This window comes from Eumetopias jubatus, unplaced genomic scaffold, assembly GCF_037043125.1.
Source record: "Eumetopias jubatus isolate StellerSeaLion01/CBP00866 unplaced genomic scaffold, mEumJub1_p1.0 scaffold_14, whole genome shotgun sequence".
NCBI lineage: Eukaryota > Metazoa > Chordata > Mammalia > Carnivora > Otariidae > Eumetopias > Eumetopias jubatus.
This window is the reverse complement of record NW_028274820.1, coordinates 108,562,140-108,586,513: the sequence shown is the minus strand read 5'-3', so window position 1 is coordinate 108,586,513 and position 24,374 is coordinate 108,562,140. Positions and strand designations below refer to the sequence as shown.

Genomic DNA, 24,374 nt, shown 5'->3' with positions numbered 1-24,374 from the left:
GTGTGGCACACACACACACATACACACCATATCTTTCTCCATTCATTGATGGATGGACACTTGGACTCTTTCCATAATTTGCCTATTGTTTATAATGCTGCTATAAACATCAGAGGCATGTATCCCTTTGAATTACTATTTTGTATCCTTTGGGTAAATACCCAGTAGTGCAATAGCTTGATCATAGGGTAGTTCTGTTTTTAACTTTGAGGAACCTCCATACTGTTTTCCAGAGTGGCTGCACAAATTTGTAGTCCCACCAACAGTATAGGAGGGTTCCCCTTTCTCCACATCCCTGCCAACACCTGTTGTCTCCTGTGTTGTTGATTTCAGTCATTCTGACAGGTGTGAGGTGATAGCTTATTGTAGTTTTGATTTGTGTTTCCCTGGTGATGTGATGTTGAGCATCTTTTCATGTGTCTGTTGGCCATCTGGATGTCTTCTTTGGAGAAATATCTGTTCGTGTCTTCTGCCCATTTTTTAACTGGATTATTTGTTTTTTGGGTGTTGAGTTTTATAAGTTCTTTATGTATTTTGGATACTACATGGTACTTTTAAAAATTTTTTTAAGTAGGCTCCATGCCCAATGTGGAGCTTGAACTCATGACCCTGAGATCAGGAGTCGCATGCTATACCGACTGAGCCAGCCAGGCACCCCAACATGGTACATTTTTTTTTTAATGAAAATACTGTTACTATTACTGTTAGCACCGGGTGTGAGGCGACTTGTAAATTTTAAGCAGTAGAGCTTGAAGTAAACAGATAACAGAAAAATTCCAGTTTGGGCTTCACTTATTTTACCTGTGAAATGGTACCTGACAAGTTTGGTAAACTTGGGAAGTACCTGTTAAACATGACCATTTTAGTGAATTTATGTTTTTATGATCACGAGCACTGTTTCATTTATTTTACATTTTATAACTTCAGGAGAAGGACAGGCTGAAGACATTGGGAATGTGAATTAAAAGAAGAGAAAAATGGATTTTAAAACTTTCACAAGGGTCCCATTTGTGTGTAAGGAGGGGCAGGAAATATGGCTGCCCCACAGAACAGTTTGGCCAGCACTGCCTCAGGGGAGCTTGCCTGGTGTATGCTCTGGATGTGGAGTCAGGGTCAGAGGCCAGTCCTCCGTGGACCCCAGCTCCGTGGCTGCTGGCCAGCATCAACCTAATGGGGCTCAGATCCTTTACCTGCAAATTGATGAAGTGCAGTGATTGATCTCAGGTCCATGCAAGCTCTTAATAATAAAAACTGAGCCAGGAGCAAGGGATGGGAGTGGAAGAGTAAAGGGTTGAGGTGGTGAAGGGGTGAGGGAGTGAGGGACTTCTTCACTAACCATTAGGCCAGGTGCCCTTTAAGGGCAAATAGATCACTAATGTGTCCTTGTTTGTTGGCTTATCCACTAACAAGGAGCTCTCAATCAGGCTACTAATTTATCTCTAGGCCTCTGGAGTTACTTATTTGGTTCTGATATTATTTTGGGAAATATCAGAATAAAATAAATGAAGTGTGGTAACACAGTTTATATTTCAAGGAATGGTATATTTCCCTTTTATTTTTTTTTAAAGATTTTTTTTTTTAATTTATTTAATTGACAGAGAGACACACACACAGCAAAAGAGGGAACACAAGCAGGGGGAGTGGGAGAGGGAGAAGCAGGCTTCCCGTGGAGCAGGGAGCCCGATGTGGGGCTCGATCCCAGGACCCTGGGATCATGACCCGAGCTGAAGGCAGTCGCTTAACGACTGAGCCACCCAGGTGCCCCTCCCTTTTATTTTTTAACATTTATGTTTGAGATACAATCCACATACTACACAATTCAGCCACTTAAAGTGTACAATTCATAGTTTTTCAGTATAGCACAGCACTGTGGAACCATCACCAATATCTAATTTTAGAATGATTCTGTCCTCTGGTAAACTCTATACCACAGGGCACCCGGGTGGCTCAGTCAGTTGAGCATCTCCCTTCAGCTCAGGTTGTGCTCTCAGGATCTTGGGATCGAGCCCCACATCAGGCTCCCTGCTCAGTGGGGAGTCTGCTTTTCCCTCTCCCTCTTCCCCTTCCACCTGCTTGTTTCTCTCTCTCTCAAATAAATAAATAAAATCTTTAAAAGAAAAAAAAAAAACTCCATACCCACTAACAGTCACTCCCCATACCCTCCACATTTCTCATGCTAGCCCTAGGCAACCACTGACCCATTTTCTGTCTCTATAGACTTACCTGTTCTGGACAGCCCATGTATATAGAGTCGGACAGTATGTGGTTTTTGTGACTTTGACTACCTGTGTGATATAGAGGTAGATAGATGATAGAAAACGAGAGAGGTGATAGGTGATTGATAAGTGGTAGATACCATATTCACCTCCTGGTTTTGAGGGTGCACTGTAGTTGTGTAAGATATACCCATTGGGGAAACTGGGTGAAGTGCACATAGAGCCTTTCGGTGCTTTTTGCAATGCCTTTAATTATTTCAAAAGAAAAGAATAGAAATTCTTGAAGGTGATCTTGGGATCTAGTTATTGTGTCTGTATTTAGTTACACATACATAGTGGGTAAACTAGTGAGCTAATTATCTTTTTTGTATGTAGTGATGCACTTATAGTGAATAAGCTAGTGGGTTTTCTAGGGAGAATTGGGGAGGGTCCAAGATTTGATCAAGAGATGTACAAAAAAATTTTTTTAAAGATTTTAAGAGAGAAGGAGAGATAGAGAGTACAAGCCGGGAGGAGCGAGAGAAGCGGGTTCCCTGCTGAGCAAGGAGCCTGATGCAGGGCTTGATTCCAGGGCCGAAGACAGACGCTTGATGACACAGCCACCCAGGCACCTCAAGAGATGTCAGAAATTTTTGTGACTTTTTTCCCCTGAGATTCCCTGTTATTAAGTCTCTTATATGGAAAAGAAAGAATGATAGAGTGAGCCATGATATTTCTCCCTGGGATATCAATATAACACCAAAACTGAGGGTTTGGGTTTTTTGGTTTTTGGTTTTAGGTATTTCTATATTGCATGATCACGTGTTGATGACAAACAGGTCAAGTGGGGGATGTATCAGAATCTTGGTTTCAGACATCCAGTAAAAATATTATATTTAGGAAAAAAGTCCTAATGTTTTCAAGTGCCTGATTATCTGTTGTTCTTCATTACATACCAGTAAAGGAATAAAAAGATTAAACAGGTAGATTGTGGGTTTGTAAATGTCTTTGACTTCATTCTCATAACGCTTCAAATATATATTGTCTGTGAAAGAGAAAAAAATTAAGCTCTTAGAAATATGTAAACCTATTTCTTGAAAATGAAAAATTCATAGTAAAATTCCAAACACAAGGTGACTTCTAAGTCCGTGTAGATGTTTGGTATTCCTGTCAGTTCTGTACCGCAGGGGATTTTAACCCTGACTTTATGGTCTCCTGTAGTATTTGTTGCTGCTGCTGCACCTTCTTCAGCAGGAGAACAAAGCTGGGTTGATTCCACTTAGTATATGGAACATGTGCGAGTAAGTCAGTGCTACATTATGTATCTATCTTCTGGTCCATTTCAGTCAAAACATAAGCATATAAATTTGAATAGTAGCATTTGATTTGAATTTAAGGCGAAAAACAACCAGAATGTCTTAAATGTTTTAGTGAACGAGATGAGAAGACATGTTTGCTATTCTTGGACTCATTTTGATATGCAAGATTGATGTAATTTATGCCAGAACCTCAACTCTAAATCAAGATTTGTCACATAATTTGTATGACTTTTCTTTAGCAGTTGCAGATCTAAATGACTTTAGAATTTTGTTAAAATATGCTTAAAGTCTTTGAAAAATATCCATGGCTCTGCATCTATATGTAAAGCATTAAATAAATCTCTTGACATTAGTATTTTGATGAAGGGATATCTAATTGTTCTCCTGGGTAGAAGTTATGAAGTATCCCTGTCTTGACTCTGCCACTGAATATTAGCCCTGACTTAAATTCTCCCGTCATTCCATGCATGCGCTGAAACTTAAGCCTCTCGCCCCTTCCAAAATTAATGGATGAATAGTACATCTAACATGGCAGATATATTATATGAAATTACAGAAGGCCTCATAGTAAAATTTCTTTAAAGTATATATTCTTTTAGTGAATTGGAAATAAGAATTGGTTTTCAAATGATTTAGACAGCTTGGTTAGTTATTAATAAACCTAGCTTTTTAGTTTTTATTTTAATGTTTCCTGATTTACAAAAATAGGTAGTGGTCATTCATATAACAAGAGTAATGAATTATTGAAGAAGAACATCCTTTAAACAAACATTTGTGAGCAGTGTATGCAAGTACTTCCCTTCTGTCATTGCTTGGGCCGGAAGAGTCTCAAGACCATGGAGCTGAGGTTTGGTCCACATTTGTGACTTCCTATTGGGGTTTCAGCCAGCCTTCTTTGGTCATCAGCCAGTTCTTACTTCAAACTGTTAGAGTTTGAAACCACAGAAGAAAGCAACAAATTTATCCTGTTAGGTCTGTGGTGAGCATATAAAGAAGTGATCGTGGTCACTACCTTTGGTCTAAGGTGAAACACTGCAGGAATGTTAGTGCTTCTCCGATTCCCTGGTGACATTTCTTGTTAATGGAAAAAGTACCTAGGAGAGAGTTTTGAAAATGTTTGCCAGTAGGAAAGGGCCTTTAAACAGGTGGATTTTCCAGCATTGTCATTGTATTTTAATGTCTTTGTACTATAGCGTTCTTTTTGGTCTATCAGATCACACTGTTACATAGTGGTCGAAGTCCACATGAAGCGGACACAGACTCCTAAGAAGTGTACAACTGTGTGGATCTAGAAAAAGGTTAATTGCTTTATTTACTACATGAATTAGTTGATTGCCTACTTTTTATGTAGACTAAAAATAGGTAAACTCAGTTTTGTTTTATTTTTTTAAAGATTTTATTTATTTGACAGAGAGAGACAGTGAGAGCAGGAACACAAGCAGGGGGAGTGGGAGAGGGAGAAGAGGCTTCCTGCTGAGCAGGGAGCCCAACAGGGGCTCAATCCCAGGACCCTGGGATCATGACCTGAGCCGAAGGCAGATGCTTAACGACTGAGCCACCCAGGCGCCCCTAAACCCAGTAATTTTGTGCAATTTCTTTTTACCATCCAAATGACTAATTTGACCATACTGTTAACATTTTATTACAGGATTGACAAGTTCTGAGAGAAACATTCCTCTCTCATGTTTTTAACCTTGAATACTTTCTTTGTAGAAGTAACTTTTAGGAGAAAGCATTCCAGTATCTTAGACAAAATTATTAAAATTTCTTGACTCCAGTTTTTCCAATTTGCATGCATACTGAGCCTCTGGGGAAGGTGGGAGTAGGGCAAATTGGAATTGGGCATTGTGAGGAAAGTCAGAGGTAGTTTACAATAACCCCTCTGGGAAATAGGTAAAGAAGTTTAAATATAAAAAGATTGGAGGGCACAAATTTATGTTGGTACCAATTTTAATCTGAGTCATTTTCTTGCTGATATGTTCAACAGCCAGTCGGTCAGAATGCTCAGAGCTCCTCGCTGATACGTTTACCAAGAGGTAACATGTACATTGCAAGATACTGATGACTTAAGTTTAAATTTTTTGAAATCCTTCCATGTGGAAGTTTGTCCAATGTCAGTATTTAATACTTTCCCTAATGCCTTTTTTCTCATCATAATTATATAATATGAAGAAATTGTGATTTTTTTTTTTTTTCCCTCCAGATCCCATGCGGAAGTCCCCAGGTCCCTTCCACATTACGTCAGCAGGCCATACATATGTTGTTGTCTGTGTCTGTCAGGGTTGGAAAGCACCGGCATGGAGAATTGTAGGTGTCCACTTGATCCAAGGTCAGGAGAGTGAGAGCACTTCTGACACACTCCTGCACTGCTGTCCCACGCTTCCACCTTCTTCAGTAGCACTTTCAAATCCTGGGTTCTCCCAAGTTGTTCTAAACACTGGAACCTTAGACTCCCTTTGGTTGATTTGTGAATTAACCAAAATTTTTCTGGATAATTTTAACTTGCTGCAAGTCTTTTTCCATTTTCATTGATTTTAAAATTAATCAGTATGCGGACAAAACAATATTAAACATTTGAAGATTTTTAGTTATCTCCCCAGCTTGTGAACTGTTTGAATGCAGGCCAGGTCTGTTTAAGTAAACCTGCTGTGTACTTCCAGGCAAGGTGTGTGTTGATTGCTTAAAGGTTTCTGTTTCTCTTGTGATATAATGAATAAAGTGTAGGCATCTCGTTTTCTTAGAACCTATGGTTCTGTTGTCCGATTCTTGCCTTGTTTGTTCTTATTTTTGAGAGGTAAGTGTTAATTTTAGAAAAGGAAATAAAACTCCCGCTTAGTCTTTTCAATTTGTAGACATAGGTAGAATTCATTGCATGGTGTAGGAAGGTTGGTGTTTTGGGATTGCCAAAGTGTGGGTGACTCTCACTTGTGCCGGGTGGGTGCTGAGGTAGGGCTTGCTTGGGTTTGTGCTGGTTGGAATCTCCCCCAAGTTCCAAAGGCACGCTCAGAACAGCTGTACCAGAGGGATTGAAGTCCTTTTTCCTTTCCCCCAAAGTAGTGAAAGAATTCTTTCACTGGAACCAGTCATTGCTCCAAGTAAGAATTTGGTGAGTTTTTTGGTGTTGGGTGTGTTTTTGCTGTTGGTTTTTATTTGTTTGTTTTTGAGATAGTGCCTAAAGGATGATGCAAAAATGAGCAAAGCTGAAATCTTTCTTGGGATGAGGAAGAATGTGATTAAGTGAACTTGATAACTTAATTGGCCAGTTTCCTGTTTGAAGTTTAATGATACTTGGTTTCCAAAATGATCATTTTATTCATTTATATTTTTAATTTTACTTAGAAATATTACATCAGTCATGCTTCAGGTGCCGTAGATATGTTTCTTCATATTTTCCCAGACAGTGATTAGCTTATTCTAGATTTTTTTAAAAAAGATGCCATGTTGTTTTCCTTTTGTTCTTATTTTTTATTTATTTGACAGAGAGGGCGTGAGCAAGCACACAAGCAAGGGGAGGGGCAGGCAGAGGGAGAAGGAGGAGCAGACTCCCTGCTGAGCAGGACCCTGGGATCATGACCCGAACCTAATGAGCCACCCAGGCGCCTCTCGGGTTTTGTTTTTTTTTTTTAAATAAAGGAAGGAGTCCCTAGCTTTTGTACTGCATGTTTCAGTGCTGCTAATGCAAGTGGAACTTAAAAGCACCCCCACACTTGGCGTACTTCTGTGGAGTTGTAGGTTCCCAGGCCTCTGCATTGAGCACTGATGGCCCACAAAGTGCTGAGTGTTCACATTGTCTTCAAGGGGAGTGCTGTTTGAAGAAAAAAATGCAGTCCTTTTATTTAACTTCAGTTTTAAGCATTAGCCCATATTATTTTTAATGTTCAGAAATAGGGAAAATGATTTGTTTAGAAAAGTTTGGCTGTGTTCCAACTTGTAAAGCACCCCTTGTACTTCACCAGGTGTAACAGGGAGGGCGTTAGAACCCTCAAGTCTGGGTCTCCTCCCTCTAGACTGTTCCCCTGTCTCTTTGAACAAATTAGTCTTCCTCTGTGAATCTGTTTCATGACCTGTTAGATGGAGCCACTCATTGTTCAAAGTGTTGTGAGGATTAAACAAGATACTGTATGTTCCTGGCACACAATTAATGTTCTATCTTTGTATATTTGGTTTAATTTTTTTTTTAAACAAAACAACTTTGGTAATAGCAATATCATATTAGAATCCAAAATATGCCTTTGTTCTTTTTAAAGATAAGATTAAAAAGAAATTTCTTATGTAGTGTCGACTTTTAAATATAATCAGAACGTAAATAATCATACAATGGTTCTTTCTAGTTTGTAGAGATAATATAAATAATAAATATGAAAACTTGGTTTTTTTTATTTTTTTATTGTTAAGTTAATCACCATACATTACATCATTAGTGTTTGATGTAGTGTTCCATGATTCATTGTTTGTGCATAACACCCAGTGCTCCACACAGAACGTGCCCTCCTCAATACCCATCACCAGGCTAACCCATCCCCCCACCCCCTCCCCTCTAGAACCCTCAGTTTGTTTTTCAGAGTCCATCGTCTCTCATGGTTCGTCTCCCCCTCCGATTTACTCCCCTTCTTCTTTTTTTTTCTTAACATATATTGCATTATTTGTTTCAGAAGTACAGATCTGTGATTCAACAGTCTTGCACAATTCACAGCGCTCACCATAGCACATACCCTCCCCAATGTCTATCACCCAGCCACCCCCTCCCTCCCACCCCCCACCACTCCAGCAACCCTCAGTTTGTTTCCTAAGATTAAGAATTCCTCATATCAGTGGGGCGCCTGGGTGGCTCAGTCGTTAAGCATCTGCCTTCAGCTCAGGTCATCATCCCAGGGTCCTGGGATCGAGCCCCGCATCGGGCTCCCTGCTCAGCGGGAAGCCTGCTTCTCCCTCTCCCACTCCCCCTGCTTGTGTTCCCTCTCTTGCTGTGTCTCTCTCTGTCAAATAAATAAAATCTTAAAAAAAAAAATTCCTCATATGAGTGAGGTCATATGATACATGTCTTTCTCTGATTGACTTATTTCACTCAGCATAACACCCTCCAGTTCCATCCACGTTGTTGCAAATGGCAAGATCTCATTCCTTTTGATGGCTGCATAATATTCTATTGTGTATATATACCACATCTTCTTTATCCATTCATCTGTCGATGGACATCTTGGCTCTTTCCACAGTTTGGCTATTGTGGACATTGCTGCTATAAACATCGGGGTGCACGTACCCCTTCGGATCCCTACATTTGTGTCTTTGGGGTAAATACCCAGTAATGCAATTGCTGGATCGTAGGGTAGCTCTGTTTTCAACTGTTTGAGGAACCTCCACACTGTTTTCCAGGGTGGTTGCACCAGCTTGCGTTCCCACCAACAGTGTAGGAGGGTTCCCCTTTCTCCGCATCCCCGCCAACATCTGTCATTTCCTGACTTGTTAATTTTAGCCATTCTGACTGGTGTGAGGTGGTATCTCATTGAGGTTTTGATTTGGATTTCCCTGATGCCGAGCGATGTTGAGCACTTTTTCATGTGCCTGTTGGCCATTTGGATGTCTTTGGAAAAATGTCTGTTCATGTCTTCTGCCCATTTCTTGATTGGATTATTTGTTCTTTGGGTGTTGAGTTTGATAAGTTCTTTATAGATTTTGGATACTAGCCCTTTATCTGATATGTTGTTCACAAATATTTTCTCCCATTCTGTCGGTTGTCTTTTGGTTTTGTGGACTGTTTCTTTTGCTCTGCAAAAGCCTTTTATTTTGATGAAATCCCAATAGTTCATTTTTGCCCTTGCTTCCCTTGCCTTTGGCGATGTTTCTAGGAAGAAGTTGCTGCGGCTGAGGTCAAAGAGGTTGCTGCCTGTGTTCTCCTTTAGGATTTTGATGAATTCCTGTCTCACATTTAGGTCTTTCAACCATTTGGAGTCTATTTTTGTGTGTGGTGTAAGGAAATGGTCCAGTTTCCTTCTTCTGCATTTGACTGCCCAATTTTCCCAACACCATTTGTTGAAGAGACGTTTTCCATTGGACATTCTTTCCTGCTTTGTCCAAGATGAGTTGACCATAGAGTTGAGGGTCCATTTCTGGGCTCTCTGTTCTGTTCCACTGATCTCTGTGTCTGTTTTTGTGCCAGTACCATACTGTCTTGATGATGACAGCTTTGTAATAGAGCTGGAAGTCCGGAATTTTAAATTGGACTTATAAAGGAGATTTAAGTGGCTTTTGTCCTTTTTCTTTTTTAAGTTCAAAGATAAGATTTTAAACCAAATGATATGTGTTCGTGGTCTCTTCTGTGATTTAGGAATGTGTTTTCTATTTTCTCTGTATATTCCAGTTTTTATCTTCGATGTTTTTGCTACTTTAAATTCTGTTTGGTGGAACATAAGCAAATGTTTATGAATATGTATTAGTGAGAAGCAGATTTTTTGACTTAGTAAACAGAATTAAAATTTGGTAACAGATATCTTTCTTCAATTTTGATATCTTTGGCACTTTGAAATAATCCCTTATAAATTAAAAACCTCAGAATTATTGAGTGCCTCGGGATTCTGCTATGAGGAGACGGACAGACCTTCAATTCCAGCTGGTTCACTTGTGTTGAGGGTTTATTTGTGCAGGTGGTTTCTCTGCCGCGTTCTTTCTGATTGTTTCAGAATAGATTGGGGGTACTGCAGAAGTGTTTCCTGGAATGCTAATCTTCCATCATTTCTCTACTGAACACTCCAGCATTGACCCGATGCCTGTAGAATAAAATCAGCACTCCTTTGCATGGCATAGAAAACATTTCAGGCTGGTCTTGACCTGATTTTTCAGCTTCAGCATTTACCATTCCTCCCATCTCCAGATCCAGCCAGCATAAATTGCATATGCTGGTATTTTTGCCTAGAATAGTCTCTTTGCATAGCAAACCCCAACTAATTTTTCCAAACCCATCTCACACACTGTGTTCTTTCCAAATTCTTACAGACTCTTCCAGGCAGCATCAGATACTCCCTTCACAGACCAGTGATCACACCTTTCCACACCAGTCCACTCCACCAGCTGTGAGCTTCCCAAGTACAGGAGTGTGTCTCTGTGTCATATCCCTAGCTCTGAGGACAGAGCCAGAAGTAACTGCTCAAAAAATGGCTGCTTCAGTCTGTTCTTCAACAAGAACAATCTACACGTGTGCAGTAGATTAAGGAATAGCACAGTGTCAGAAATGCAATAACAAAATCAGAATTCACACCGGTCAAACTGTATTTCTGTTCTGGTGCATGATTGTGAGTAGAGAAACCTTATTATTACATAAATTTAAATTCTGTAGGCAATTTGTGGGACTGGAATGTATTTTGCAGGAAAGAAACAATAGCTTTATAGGGTTACTCTCTTTAAGTATGACAGGATGAATAGGAATTTGCTAACATACTGGCAGACCTAATTTGAAAAATACCAGTAAACTTAGAGAAACCAAATATTGTTAGAGAAGGCATATGTTTTCATTTTGGAACAATTTTTGCAGAAGTCATTTTATCATATTTAATCAGTTGCTTAGAAATGGGATTGCTGGGTCACAGGGTGAATATACATGGAATTTTATCATTACTAAAATATCATAGGCCTTTTATGCAACTATTAAGTAAAACCAGTCTTTAGATTGCTCTCTTCTTAGTCTTGGGTGAAATACTGGGTTTGGTAATTGTGTTTTATTGTGAATTGCTATCATGCCTGCTGAACTTTGCTCTTAGCTATTTCAGGACTTGTACTATATTTGACCTCTAGAGTCTAGATAAATAGATCACTATTAAACACAAAATCTTCTACTTCTGACTTGGTACTTCATATAATTTAAGGCATATATCCTGAGTTCTGAGCTTCACTCTTTCATGGGAGTCTGTCCTACGAGAACTTGATGGACTCTGTGGATTGACTGTCTCCACAGCACTTTTTTCGTCCCTCAGTAATAAAGTGGTCAACAGTAGGGGCAGACAAATCTGATTTTTCATCCCCATTCTGTCACTTAGTAGCTATCCTGTAAATTGGGGATGTTAATGGTTCCTATTTGTAGATTTGTTGTTAAGAATTAGCTCAGATGGAGATTTAGAAGGAGGAGCTGACCAGGGTTGTGGAGTGAAGGAAAGGCAGTAGTAATGGTGACTCTGAGATTTCTGGTTTGCTCGACTGGGTGGATAGTTTGAAATAGTTCAGGTGTAGTGCGGGAGAGACAATTAACATGGGGTCCATTATGTATGACTTGGGAGACGGAAAGTTTCATGGCCTCATTGAAATAATTCTTTTCCTATTTTAAAGGCTGATGGATGAGAAGGAAGAAGAAATATGATTTACAAAGTTGTGTTGACATACATGTGCATCTGCACCAAATGCCTGGGGACAGAGGGCGTGGGATTGGTGTCCTGGGTTGTGCAAGCTGGTTGTCTACCTTATTAAGATTCAAGGTCTTTTATCCACAAAAAGAAAAAAGAATTAGTTCAATTAATGTATGTTGATAGCTTACCACAGAACCTGCCACACTCAAAGCAGCGCATAATGCTGCCTGGCAGTTACCAGTTACTTTTACTATGTCAACCAAGTATACTTGGGTTTGAAGACTCACTAATCTTCCAGCAACCCAGTTGGAGGGAGATTTGTTTTCTCTTCCTCAGCCATCCAAGGATGGGGTCTTCCCTCACCTTCTGCTCCTCTGAACCTTTTATATGAAAGGTTTTGAAGGGAGCTCAGCTTTATCGATCACCTCATTATATGATCTTAACCTTCTTGGCTTCGTGGGCTCTGTGAAACTCTGATGATTCGTCTCTAAGTAAATTTGTATACACACAACTTTGTGCATATCAACTTCCAGACAGGCCCCTAATCTTTGAGCCTTCCTTAAATTTGAAGTGGGTGGAAAATCTAGATTAGTCAAAGCTTTCTCTGTGTGAGGCATTATACTTAGGTTACCTGGTTATGGGCGTTTAGAACTTAGCAAGAATTCAGTTCTTCAAAGAAACTAAGGAATCTTAAAAAAAAAAAATGAAAACTACTATAGACACATTTTACCCCTCAGTATTAGAAGGAAAACCATTTGCACGTAAACTACAGAGAAACAATTCCTCTGAAGTATGTAGGATTAATAGATGACTCTCTACCAGTTTGTGAAAAGGAACTGACCACTTACCCCTGCTCACTGGAAAAAGATGCAGCTCATCTGGCCCAGGTGTGCCTGGCAAGACCGCAGTCTGTCCTGTCTTCTCTTGGTTACTGAGGAATGTGGGATACCCATCTGTAGAGGTACTGGTACCAGCCCCCCAAGAGCCTACCGTGTTCTCAGTAGGGTAGGCATCCTGATGTCTGCCTTGAGTGATGATTTGCGGCATCACAGACTAAAATCACAACAGGTAAAGTCCTTGTTTTCACAGATGGTGTTTCAGTTCTTTACTGGGTATAAGGTATAAATGAACATATCCGTTGGGAGCAAAGAAAAAAATCTGAAAACAGGTTAAACTCATCTTGCTGTAATTTTATTAAAGGACACTTGACATTGGGAATATTTCTTTTTGAAGCAGAGCAGCAGTTTAAGATTTCTAGAATTGAAGCCACAGACCACCTGTGTGGGCCCCTCTACTGACATCCTAACATCATGCATTCTTGCTGTCATCTGTAAGCCCACAAGGTCCTAAGGATTATCTTGATGTGGATAGTTATTTTTATTCAGTGTGGAATGATACAGAATTTTAATCTAAGTCCAATACCGTATTGAGGTTTTACACTTCGTATAACATTTTACATTAAAGTAGAGCCCGAAGAATTAAGAGTAATTTCAGTAATATTCTAAACAGAAGTATAGATGTCTCTGAAAAAGCAAACTCCACACAAAAGACTCAGGAGTAATGTTATTAGGTTGAGTGTTGAGCATTCTGTCAGCTCTGAGTAGCATCTCTTCAGAGACTGTTCTTCCTTTGTACAAGTATGTAGTGCACTGGGCGAGAGGGAGGTGTTGGGTACACAGAGCAGCTAAGGAGCCTTAACAGAGTGATAGGTGACAGATGCAGATTTCTGGAGAGAACCTGAGTGTGACTGCTGTGGGGCTGAGGAGTGATTGTGAATGGTGGCATGTTTGGGAAGCTGTCTAGAACGGAGGTGAGCTAATTGTAAGGAAGAACTGGCAGAGAGGGGAAGTTAAGAAAAAGGTAACCAGTAAATAGAGAAGAATATATTTCTGTGCAAAGGAGCCATTATTGTTTGGTTGAATTCCACAGGACTGTGATAAAGACAAGATTTGGGGGTGGTGAGTCAGAGAAAATATGATTTGAGGCAGGTCTTTGGTCTCCCATTTGATAAACATGTAGGAATGTATGGCATTGAGTGAGGTAACTGAAATGTGGCTTCTAGAGCTAGACTTGGTGTGGCTGGGAAGCGGAGCAGGGCCTCCCAGGGTGGCAGGCATAGCATCACCAGAAAAGGCAGGCCTGCAGAGAGAGTTGTCGATTCTCTTGTTTGCTCTGAAATTCCAGGAGAAACACATCTACAGTGAAGGAGTTCTGTCCTTCCCCAAATAGGTGCTCTACTTGTGCTTTTGGTCCTTTCTGTGGCCATTGTGGCTAGTTGGATTCAGAGGGGCAGGGGCAGAACAGAAGACAATCTCACTATAAATTGCTTCCTGGGACCACAGTTGAACACCTGCTTATTAAGGCCTGGTACCCTGGAGTAGCAACCACCCGACGCATTCCTGATCTGATGTAGAGTACTGGCTACTTTACTATAATGTGAAGAAATAGCAGAATACAACCTGCAGGGGAGTTGCACCTGCCTCATTTTGTACCCTAGTCCAGCCAGTCTAGCAAGCCCCCAAATGTCTTGGGTTTTTGGCGGAAAGTACAGTTCCACTTGGGTCAAATAGGCCTCTCCACAGCGACATGTCCTCTGGATTTAAGCAGTTTTTGCCAGTAGTTCTCTTTCCCAAATCTTTGCCTTCTTTAGCATTATCCTTCCCAGCTCTTAAGCCTTTTCCTTAATTCTGGAAGGTTGCCGTCCCTTTGCTTTTGTCCCAGAATGGATTCAAGCTGACTAACTTAGAAGACCTTATTTCCGTTCCCTCTGCGTCCCCCTTATGGCTCAGGCATGTTGAACCTGGGGTGTGAAGGAGCGGGTGGCTCTGGCACGTGGACACACGAGCAGGAGGAAACGGCTGTGGCCTCGCATGGAGCAGTGTGGCTCTGAGAGGGTGCAGTGACCGTGGCTCCTCCCAGGGCCAAGCTTGAGAGAACCGTCTTCTCGGGAACTCCCCCACCCCCCGCCACCATAGTAGTCCCTGGCCAGTTCCTCTCAGCCGCAGTGTGGGGTAGGCTGCTGTGCCCGTGTTATGTAGGAAAGTGAGTGTGGCGGTTCCAGAAATCAGAACATTTCCCTGACCACATCACCCTCACAAAACGGCCTGTGACCCATTGTACATTTAAACCAAGAATACGCTTTTTGGAACATTAGTATGGCCTGCATGCTGTTCTTTCTTTGAGGGAGTACATAGCACTTCTCAAAGGAGAACTCCCTACCCAAAACAGCTTTAGCCTTCCTCTGCAAGGGGTTTTTATTTTAACAGCAAAGAAAATAGGTTTCCACCTTTTCTCTAAATAGGTTTCTGTCTCTGCAAACACTCATTTTCTCCAGTGTACAGGCCCTACTCATGGAGGACTATAATTATAATATTCATTTGGGAGATGGTGTGAGAGAAGCCAGTTATGGAAAAGCATCTGCCAGCTGGTTTGGACCAAAAGAGGAAAGTCAGAGGGAAGGTGGGTTCTGGAAGGCTGTGAGTCTAGATGTCTGGAGTACTGATGGCAGTGCTGGCCATGGAGTGGAGAAGCATGGCTCTTGAAAAGGAAGAGCTCACAGTGGAATACTCTTCCCAGTATTCCAGATGCCAGGGAGCTTTCCTCTGGACCTGAGAGATACAAAGAAGGGACTGTGGCATTGGTTGTCACTAGACTTGTCTGCCTCAAAGTGTTGTTGGGACGTAAAGAGCCAGAGCACCACACATTTCAGTTTCTCCTCAGAAGCCCTTGTGCAAAGCTTCAGAGCCTGGCATCGTCAGGAAGCATAAGGGAAACAATGGGCATATGATAAGATTAAACAGCCTGCGTGACGTTTTCATGTACAGTTGCTGGGAGTCCGTAAGTCATGTGTATGTTTTTCTCTTAGGTTCATTTTCCAGACACTGAAAGAGCAGAATGGCTAAATAAGGTAAGAGTAGAATATACTAAATACCAGAGTATCAGCGGGAGTTAGGGGATGAGGTGCCATCTTTCCATTTTTGGGAAGCTGGATGTTGACAGTATGTGAACTCCTTTGGATATAGTAGACTGGCTCCTGCTCTCAAAAAAACTGAGTCCTAACTGATAAATGGTACTTTCCTAAGTAGTGAAAATTGTGTCTTTAACATGAAAAAATTGATGATATAGTCATAGTTGTGTATTTGGCCTTGTGTCTACTTCCCTGATTGGCTAGTGCTCAAGTCTATTTTATAGTAATTACAAGCAGGATTTTTGAAAATATTATGAAAAGGGAAGTAATTCCCAAGAAACCTAATAATAGATTAATAATCATTTTTAAGGGTTATTTTTTAAGATCATATATTTTGAAGTAGGTGTTTGTCCCCACATTTTGTATATCCTTAGAGCTATAGAGTAAAAACTTAATGTAGATTAATGATTTCCTGACAGCACCAGAAGTTAGTCCATCATTAAAGAAAACTCATTAATGTTTATTAAGATCTATACAATTTTAGGTTTTTAGAAACGAGCTGAAACCACAGGGTTTTCTGATTTCCCCCCTCCCCAAGCAACTTTAAATGTGCTGATATGCTTAAATGGAATGCTTAACCAGAATAACTAATTTCTGGAACATATTAGTTAATCTGTAGTGTATTGTTGTAGTACATTTTTGAAATTCAGATCATGTTGATTTTGCATAATGAAAAGGAGACCCCCTCCTTTTAATTTTCAAAAATTCTGCTAAACCATAGAGATGTAATTTTTCATGATATAAGTACATCATTATGTGTTAGTACATAATACATTATTACGTATTACAGCATTTTGTTTGACATGAGTTCTTTCTTCTTTACAGACTGTAAAACATATGTGGCCTTTTATTTGCCAGTTTATAGAGAAGTTGTTTCGAGAAACTATAGAGCCAGCTGTGCGGGGAGCAAACACCCACCTTAGCACTTTCAGTTTCACAAAAGTTGACGTGGGTCAGCAGGTCAGTTTCTTCTTAAGTATCCTTACTTGTGCACATGGTAGAATTGGTGTGAACACTTTAAAAAATATATAAAACTACTTCAAATTACTTTATAGAGAAGAAATTGCTCCTGGGGAGGGTCTAGTAGGCTGTCTCTGCAGCTCATTCCAGTTCCATCTCATGTGGGACGCCCTCCCTTTGTCTGTCGGGAGGTCCTCACATTGCACTCATTTTTCCCCTGTGGTCTTTGGCCTGTTCACTTTCCTTGGGTGGTTTCTCTCGTTCCCATCATGTCTTTCTACCCCACATCCTTCTGTCAGAATTACCTTTGTACAGTTTTTCAGTCTGTCTAGTTGGAGTTTTATACATGAATTCATACTAAAAGTTTCATAATTGACAACAAACTTAAAGGTGTTTACCCCGCAAGATGTTTAAAAATGATAATTAAGGACTCCAGTGCCAGACTTGTAGAATCGCATTAATTATGTCGATGAAGGGGAAAAATAGATTTTGTTATTAGAATCAGATACAAAGAAAAACTGCTAATTCCTGATATTCCTTCTAGTGAAAGCCTCAAGACAACATCTAAATAAGTTGATCATGGCTAGTTTCTTTTTTTATTTTTTTAAGTCAGTGTTTACAGTGATTAGCAACAGTTCAGGTTAACATTTTTTTTAACTGAGGTGTAATTGACATATAACATTGTATTGCTTTCCAAGGTAACATTGTTTTGTTTGCCTAATGAAAATTCAGAATTCAATAGTACTTTAAATATACCCACACAGTTGACACACATTTAGTGCAAGCGCAGGAGAGCCAAACAACACACTGTCACCATATGCTGCAGTTCCCATGTCTTTGCTTCAGACCATCAGGGTTTTAATAATGTGGCCAAGGAGTGTCTGACCTGGTCGCTGTGTTGTGTTTGTCTGCGCCCCCAGGCTTATTCCCATCCTATACTCCCAGAATGCTCCATCTTATCTACAGTTACTCAAAATCTGGGATCTCCACTGCAGGCACATGTGTTGTACTTAGTCGTTTTTCCTCTTGGCTGTGAGGTCTCCAGATATGTTACAAGCCTGGGGTCTGATCATCCCGTTTTCAAGCACATAAATGCCTGCACAAAATGCCTGTGTAACACTTAACCTTTCATATATATTTTACCTTCTCTGACCTAAAATGTTAGCAACAGATAGGAAAACACAAATACAGGGTTGAACGCTATGTGAGTATGAAGCAGATGTACACTTTTTCTGTAAAAAGCCAGGTACTACATATTTTAGGCTTTGACAGCCCATAAAGTCTTTGAGGCATACTCTTCTCCACCCCCCCCATTTCTTTTATAATTGTTTGAAAAATGTAAAAACATTTCTTAGCCGAAGGCTAAATTTTAACCTGCAGGCCATGGGTTTGCAGTCCCCTAATGTAAGATGATATGCTTGTGTTTGTGGAAATTTAGAATTCTAACCCCAGCTGGATTTGTTTTAGGGAGAATTATGTTCACTTTATATTACACGCTCTTTAAGTTTGATACTAAGATTATCCTTGGAGAACAGGAAGAATGTTAAGAGTAGTGCTGACTCAGTAAAGGCAGCTTGACATCATTATCAACTGCACTGGTATCTTACAAGTACAGGCGAACTTGGGCTATCTGAGGAAGGAACAGGCCAGAAGGACATGCAGAGCCCGGAGCAGGGTTCTTTGTACACACCCGATGTGCTGGCTAAGTCCCTCAGTCAGCTGAGTTCCGTTGCCTTCAGGTGTTTGTCCTGTGTTGGATAATGCTCAGTCATCTGGAGTGGAGTTGGCCTCCCTGCCTCTCCTAACCTCAGATGTCATGTTAAGTGGAGGAAAGGAATATTATCTAATGCAGACATTTAAACTAAAGGTCCTAAGCCACCTATATCCCGTTTTCACTCATCAACATAGTGATTTGAACCGTGTTCTCTGTGATTCGTAGTCTGTGCATGTCTGAGCCAGTATCATCAAGGAAAAGGCCAGGAACCTAGGATAGTAGGAAATGTAGATGCTCAAAGACTTAAAGTTTTGTTTTGTTTTTAAGATTTTATTTATTTATTTGTAAGAGAGAGCACAAGCAGGGGGAGCGGCAGGCGGAGGGAGAAGCAGGCTCCCTGTTGAGCAGGGAACATGACCTTAGCCCAAGGCAGACGCTTACCGATGAAGCCATCCAGGCACAGCCCCCCCCCCCCCCCCCCCCCCGCCAAAGACTTAGAGTTTAACCCTGCAGCTAGTTGAGGGGTAAGATGTTAGGGCGCCTAAATTGTCACAGTAAAGCTGTAGTTCTCCAAAGGTAAGGGATTTCTTCAGTTTGGGCGTTTAATGCTCAAATGTGAGGTTGAGAACTTTCCTAGAAGCAATCTCCAAGTGGTAAAATGGGAGATTTTGAAATGGTGTTACAGCTGGATCCTTGAAACATGACATTTATTATAATCTGCCTTTTCTTTTTACAATCATGTCTCTATCTAATGTGTCTCAGATTAAGTTAAGATTAGATTAAAATTATACCTGTAGCCAGTATTTTTGATTCACTCAAAAGCCCCATTTTTGTGAAAATTTTAAGAAGTGAAAAATTAAAAGACATAAAGAAAAAAAAGAAAGGAAGTTGTGTCAAACCATGCAAGGACAGGGTTAGAGGGAAAGGGTCAAAGTAAATTGGAAGAAACAAAGGGCCATGGGGTTTGACCTTTAAGCACTCACTGTGCACCAGACATGTTCCTCATGTCCTTTGATTTCACAGTAACCTCATTAGATAGATGCCATTTATTATCCATACTTCACAGATGAGGACACTGGAGAATGGAGGCCTACTACCTTGCCCAAAGTGAAACAGCTAGTACACTCTGAAAGCAGAAGTTTAGTTCCTATAGCCTAGTGCCAAGCTTGTTCTCATCTCTATGCCGCATTGTAAGGTTTGGGTTTATTTTTTAAATAAGCGTTTTAAAATAAGCTGCCTCTTGTTTCAGCCCCTCAGGATCAATGGTGTTAAGGTGTACACTGAAAATGTGGACAAAAGGCAAATTATTTTGGACCTTCAGATTAGGTAAGTTTTTATTTGTGTTGTATTTATTTCATAGTTAATGACTTATAATGTCATTTAGCTGTACCCATAAAGTGGAACATATAATGAGCATACTTCTTACCTGGTATCTGGTGGAATCTGACTAAATTGTTGAAGACCCAAATTTATTTGTTTTCTGTGTCTTAATTCCTGATAGCCTAGAAAATTGCCAGTCATAAGCATGTTAAATTAAAAAAATTAAAGACCCTACAAGAAAACTACAGACCCATATCCATTAGGAACACTGATGGCAAAATCCTCATCAAAATACTAGCAAACTGAATTCAGCAACATATTAAAAGAATACACCATGACCAAGTGGGATTTATTCCCAGGATGCAAGGATCCTTCAACATATATAAATGAATCAAGTACCGCATTAACATAACGGAAGGAGAAAAAAACCACATGATCATTTCAGTTGATGTAGAAAAAGCATTTGACAAAATTAATTATTCTTCCATGATAAAAATACTCAACAAACTGGGAACAGAAGAAAACTACTTCAGCATAATAAAAGGCATATCTGAGGGGCGCCTGGCTGGCTCAGTCGGAGGTGTGCCACTCTTGATCTCAGGGTCATGAGTTCAAGCCCTACATTGGGTGTAGTGATTACTTAAATTAATTTTTTTAAAAAGGCATATGTGAGAAACCCCCAGCAAACATCATACTCAATGGTGCGAGACTAAGCTTTTCTTCCAAGATTAGGAGCAGGCATGTCCACTTTGACCACTTCCATTTAACATGACACTGGAAGTCCTAGCAAGAGCCACTAGGTAGAAATAAAAAGACAAGGCATCCAGGTTAGAAAGGAGGAAGTAAAATTGTCTCTGTTCACGTGTGATACGATCTTATATGTAGAAAACCCTAAGGACATGGAGCACTGGGTGTTATGCACAAACAATGAATCATGGAACACTACATCCAAAACTAATGATGTAATGTATGGTGATTAACATAACAATAAAAAAATTTAAAAAAAAAGAAAACCCTAGGGATTCCACAAAAAAACCTTGTAGAACTAATAAATTCAGCAAAGTAGCAGAATATAAAGTCAGCATACACAAAATCAGTTACGTTCTGTACCTAACAATGCACAGTCCAAAAATGAAATCAAGAAACAATCTCGTTTAGAATCAGAAAGAATAAAACCCTTAGGAATTAGCCAAGAAGGTATGGAAGGCATCCCATGTTCTTCGTTTGGAAGACTTAATATTTAATGTCAACACTAAAAGCAATTCCATAGAATCAGTGCAGTCCATGTAATCACATGTCCAATGAGCGTTTAATATCTGAAGGTATATAGAACTCCTAAAACTAAACAACACACAACCTGATTCAGAAATGGACAAAAGGTCTTGAATAATTTCTCCAAAGAAGATGTACAAATATACAGCAAGCCCATGAGGAGATGCTCCCCTCATTGATATTCAGGGAGATGCAAATCAAAACAGTGAGCTACAACCCCATACCCATTAGGACGGCTGCTATCAAACAACAGAAAGCAGTGAGTGTTGGCATGGATGTGCAGAAACTGGGCCCCTTGTGCACTGTTGATGGGAATGTAAAACGGTGCAGTTGCTGTTGAAATAAAATAGTTGTTCCTCAAAAAGTTAAACAGAATTACTGTAAGACCCAGCAATTCCACTCCTGGGTCCATACCCAAAAGAACTGAAAATAAGGTTTCAAAGAGATACCTGTACACCTACATTCATAGCAGTTCACAATAGCTGAAATGTGGAAGCAACCCAAGTGTTCATCGACAGATGAACGGGTAAGGAAAATGTGGTCTGTACATGCAGTGGAATTTTAGTCACCTTTAAAAAAAAAGGAAATTTGTCATGGTGAGCACCAGGTGATTAAAATAAAAACTTTAAAAAAAAAAAAAGGTGACTTTGGAAATAGCTGATTATCTAATACCATTCTAAAGCTAAAAAAAAAAAAGGAAACTCTGACACATGCTGCAACATGGATGAACCATGAGGATATTACGCTGAGTGAGGTAAGCCTGTCACAAAAAGACAAATACTGTATGATTCCACTTACATGAGGTACTTAGAGTGGTCAGACTTACAGAGAAAGAAATTGGAATGGTGGGCACCAGGGTCTGGGGGAGGGGAAATGGGAAGTGGTTTCATGGGGACAGAGTTTCAGTTTTATAAGATGGACGAGTCCTGGAGTTGATGGTGGTGATGGTCACACAACATGGTGAATGTGCTCGATGCCACTGAACTACACACTTACAAATGATGCAGATGGTCCACTTTACATTCTGTATATTTTATCACAATAAAAAGTAATTGAGAAAGATTAATTGACAGTCTGCCAGGTACCACACCTGGCAGATAAAGGTGGTTTTGTTTAGTTCTTGTCCTCATTCTTTGTGAACTTACGCTTGGCTTCCTGCCTCCCTGTGAGGCCTATTAACGCAGCTGTGTAAGGGGCAACCAACCGCTGAAGTGTGTCCGCTGACAGACTCGGTTCATAGTTTCGTTTCTTATTTTGAGCCTTGACTAAGGATCCTTTTATAATGTTGTCTTTGAGTTTCTGAAGTGTATAAATGTAGTAAAAGTACAGAGTTGGTATCAATTACCTTTACTTTAAAAAGGAGCATTGACTGCCTCTAATGATCTGATGGAAAAATCTGCATCTTTAAAATACCAGGCACTACTGTGAACACTGTGCTATATCAATGGGATGAAAGGAAGCCCGCCTGTGTCTTCAGCTCATCTGTAAGCTGGGACTGTCCACTAGTCTGATAATGAGCTTCAGGAGGGTGGAAACTGTATTCTCTTATTCCAGCACCAAGGGAGGGTTTCTAACACATTTAGTAAACATTTGAATGAATCAGTTAATGGATGGCATTGTGAAGACGCGGTCTGGCTTTCATGATTTTAACAGTCATAACAACATATGCAGATTATGCTGCTCAGATATTTATGTCTCAAAAAAATATTCCACTTTTTTGTGTGTTCTTGACTGGGACTTTAATTAGGTTATTGGCGGTAGAGATGAGGAAGGAGTAATTGGCAGATATTAGGGAATGATCAGGTCTTAGGATGAAGAAGAGGAAAGTTTTGAGGTGGTTTTTTAACAGGTGGTTTTACCAGCTAGATCCAGAGTCCTGCTCAGTAAGAAGAATCTATAGGTGCTTTAACACCAGGACATAAATATTGGAAGAATTCATCCTAGATGCCTTTCTTTAGTATTGTACTTGTGTGCTTAGACACTCTTTCCAGCACCTGTCACACTGCCCCCAGATGTCCTCAGGCAGGAGCATGATGTGCTGCTTTTGAGGGTGGGAGTCAAATCACGGAGATCCCACACAAAAACATAGATGATGTTTCCTGTTCGTATTAAGAATAGATGCAAGCCTGACATTCAGCATCGTACCATATTCTTGTTTCGTTTGTTTTGTTTTGTATTAATGATTGAAATGACTTAATCACTGAGTAAAATTGGTGCCTCAAAAAGACGCATCGTTTCTAACCTTTGATGTCACAGAGCCCTGGAGCACTGCTGTTAGTCTTCTCACGACCAGGGAGCATGGGCGCAAAATTTACTTCTGGTGAAATATAATCTAAGCTTTTTTTTATGTTTTAAACAAGCACAGTTGTTTATAAAACAAATGAAAACTACATTCCATCAAGAGACTGATCCAGAAGTTGCACTTTGAGAAGTGACGTGTAATCAGTGTGGCAATGTCGAATCTGCTAGCAGGAACATCTGTGATTCTGGGTAGTAAAATACCCGGACATGGGCCTCACATTACAGTTTTGCCTACAGGCTGGTTTTGGTTGTTTTGCTGTCATTTTACTCAGATTATATACCTTGCAGGTCTGTGGTGATTAAGAGACAGTAATATAGAACTTTTCCTTTGCTAGTTTTGTAGGAAACTGTGAGATTGATTTGGAGATCAAGCGATATTTTTGTAGAGCCGGTGTGCAAAGTATACAGGTAAGGTTTTTAAAGTTTCATAGTCTTCTAAAATTCTCTATGCTCTATTCAAAAAGAAAAGTGAAGTTTTTATTAACTCAGAATTTCTTAGAAGTTAAGTTTTCTATTTGTAGGTTATACTTGAGAGAAACATAAAGGCAGATGCTCAGAAGTCACTAGGATGATCATGTACCCTCCTTCTTGAATCAGTAAATGGCCTGTGAAATTGTCTTCTCTGACATGTGTTGGTTTCCCATTTGAATTTAGATTCATGGTACAATGCGAGTGATCCTGGAACCGTTGATTGGAGACATGCCCCTAGTGGGAGCCTTGTCTATCTTCTTCCTTAGGAAACCAGTAAGTAAACATTAATTTCATTTTTCCCATTAACTGACAAGGACAGGTAAAGCAGAGAAACAGTTTGTCCTTCTCTCACGTTTCCCTCTTCTGGTATGTGAATCCTTTGAATGTTTTTATACTTCTTTATGCTCTTAATGGAGGGCTTCATCTCTTAATAGACATCTTTTTTCCTGATTACAAAAAATGATGTTTGTTACGGAAAATTTGTTAAGATTTTATTTATTTATTCATAAGAGACAGAGAGGCAGA

General features: G+C 40.0%; 1 protein-coding gene across 6 annotated transcripts in view; it reads left to right on the top strand.

Annotated features, from left to right (window-relative positions):
* Positions 1-24,374, top strand: part of ESYT2 (extended synaptotagmin 2) — an 83,396-nt gene that overhangs the window by 13,834 nt on the left and 45,188 nt on the right. For all 6 annotated transcript variants that reach the window (XR_003607441.2, XM_088018587.1, XM_028092376.2 and 3 more), the window contains exons 2-6: positions 15,710-15,751; positions 16,637-16,771; positions 19,735-19,811; positions 23,714-23,786; positions 24,033-24,122. Coding sequence is in view for 5 of the 6 variants with exons in the window: in XM_088018587.1 (XP_087874713.1) it covers positions 15,710-15,751; positions 16,637-16,771; positions 19,735-19,811; positions 23,714-23,786; positions 24,033-24,122 (417 nt within the window). In the remaining variant the exon portion in view is untranslated. The remainder of the gene's footprint in view (positions 1-15,709; positions 15,752-16,636; positions 16,772-19,734; positions 19,812-23,713; positions 23,787-24,032; positions 24,123-24,374) is intronic.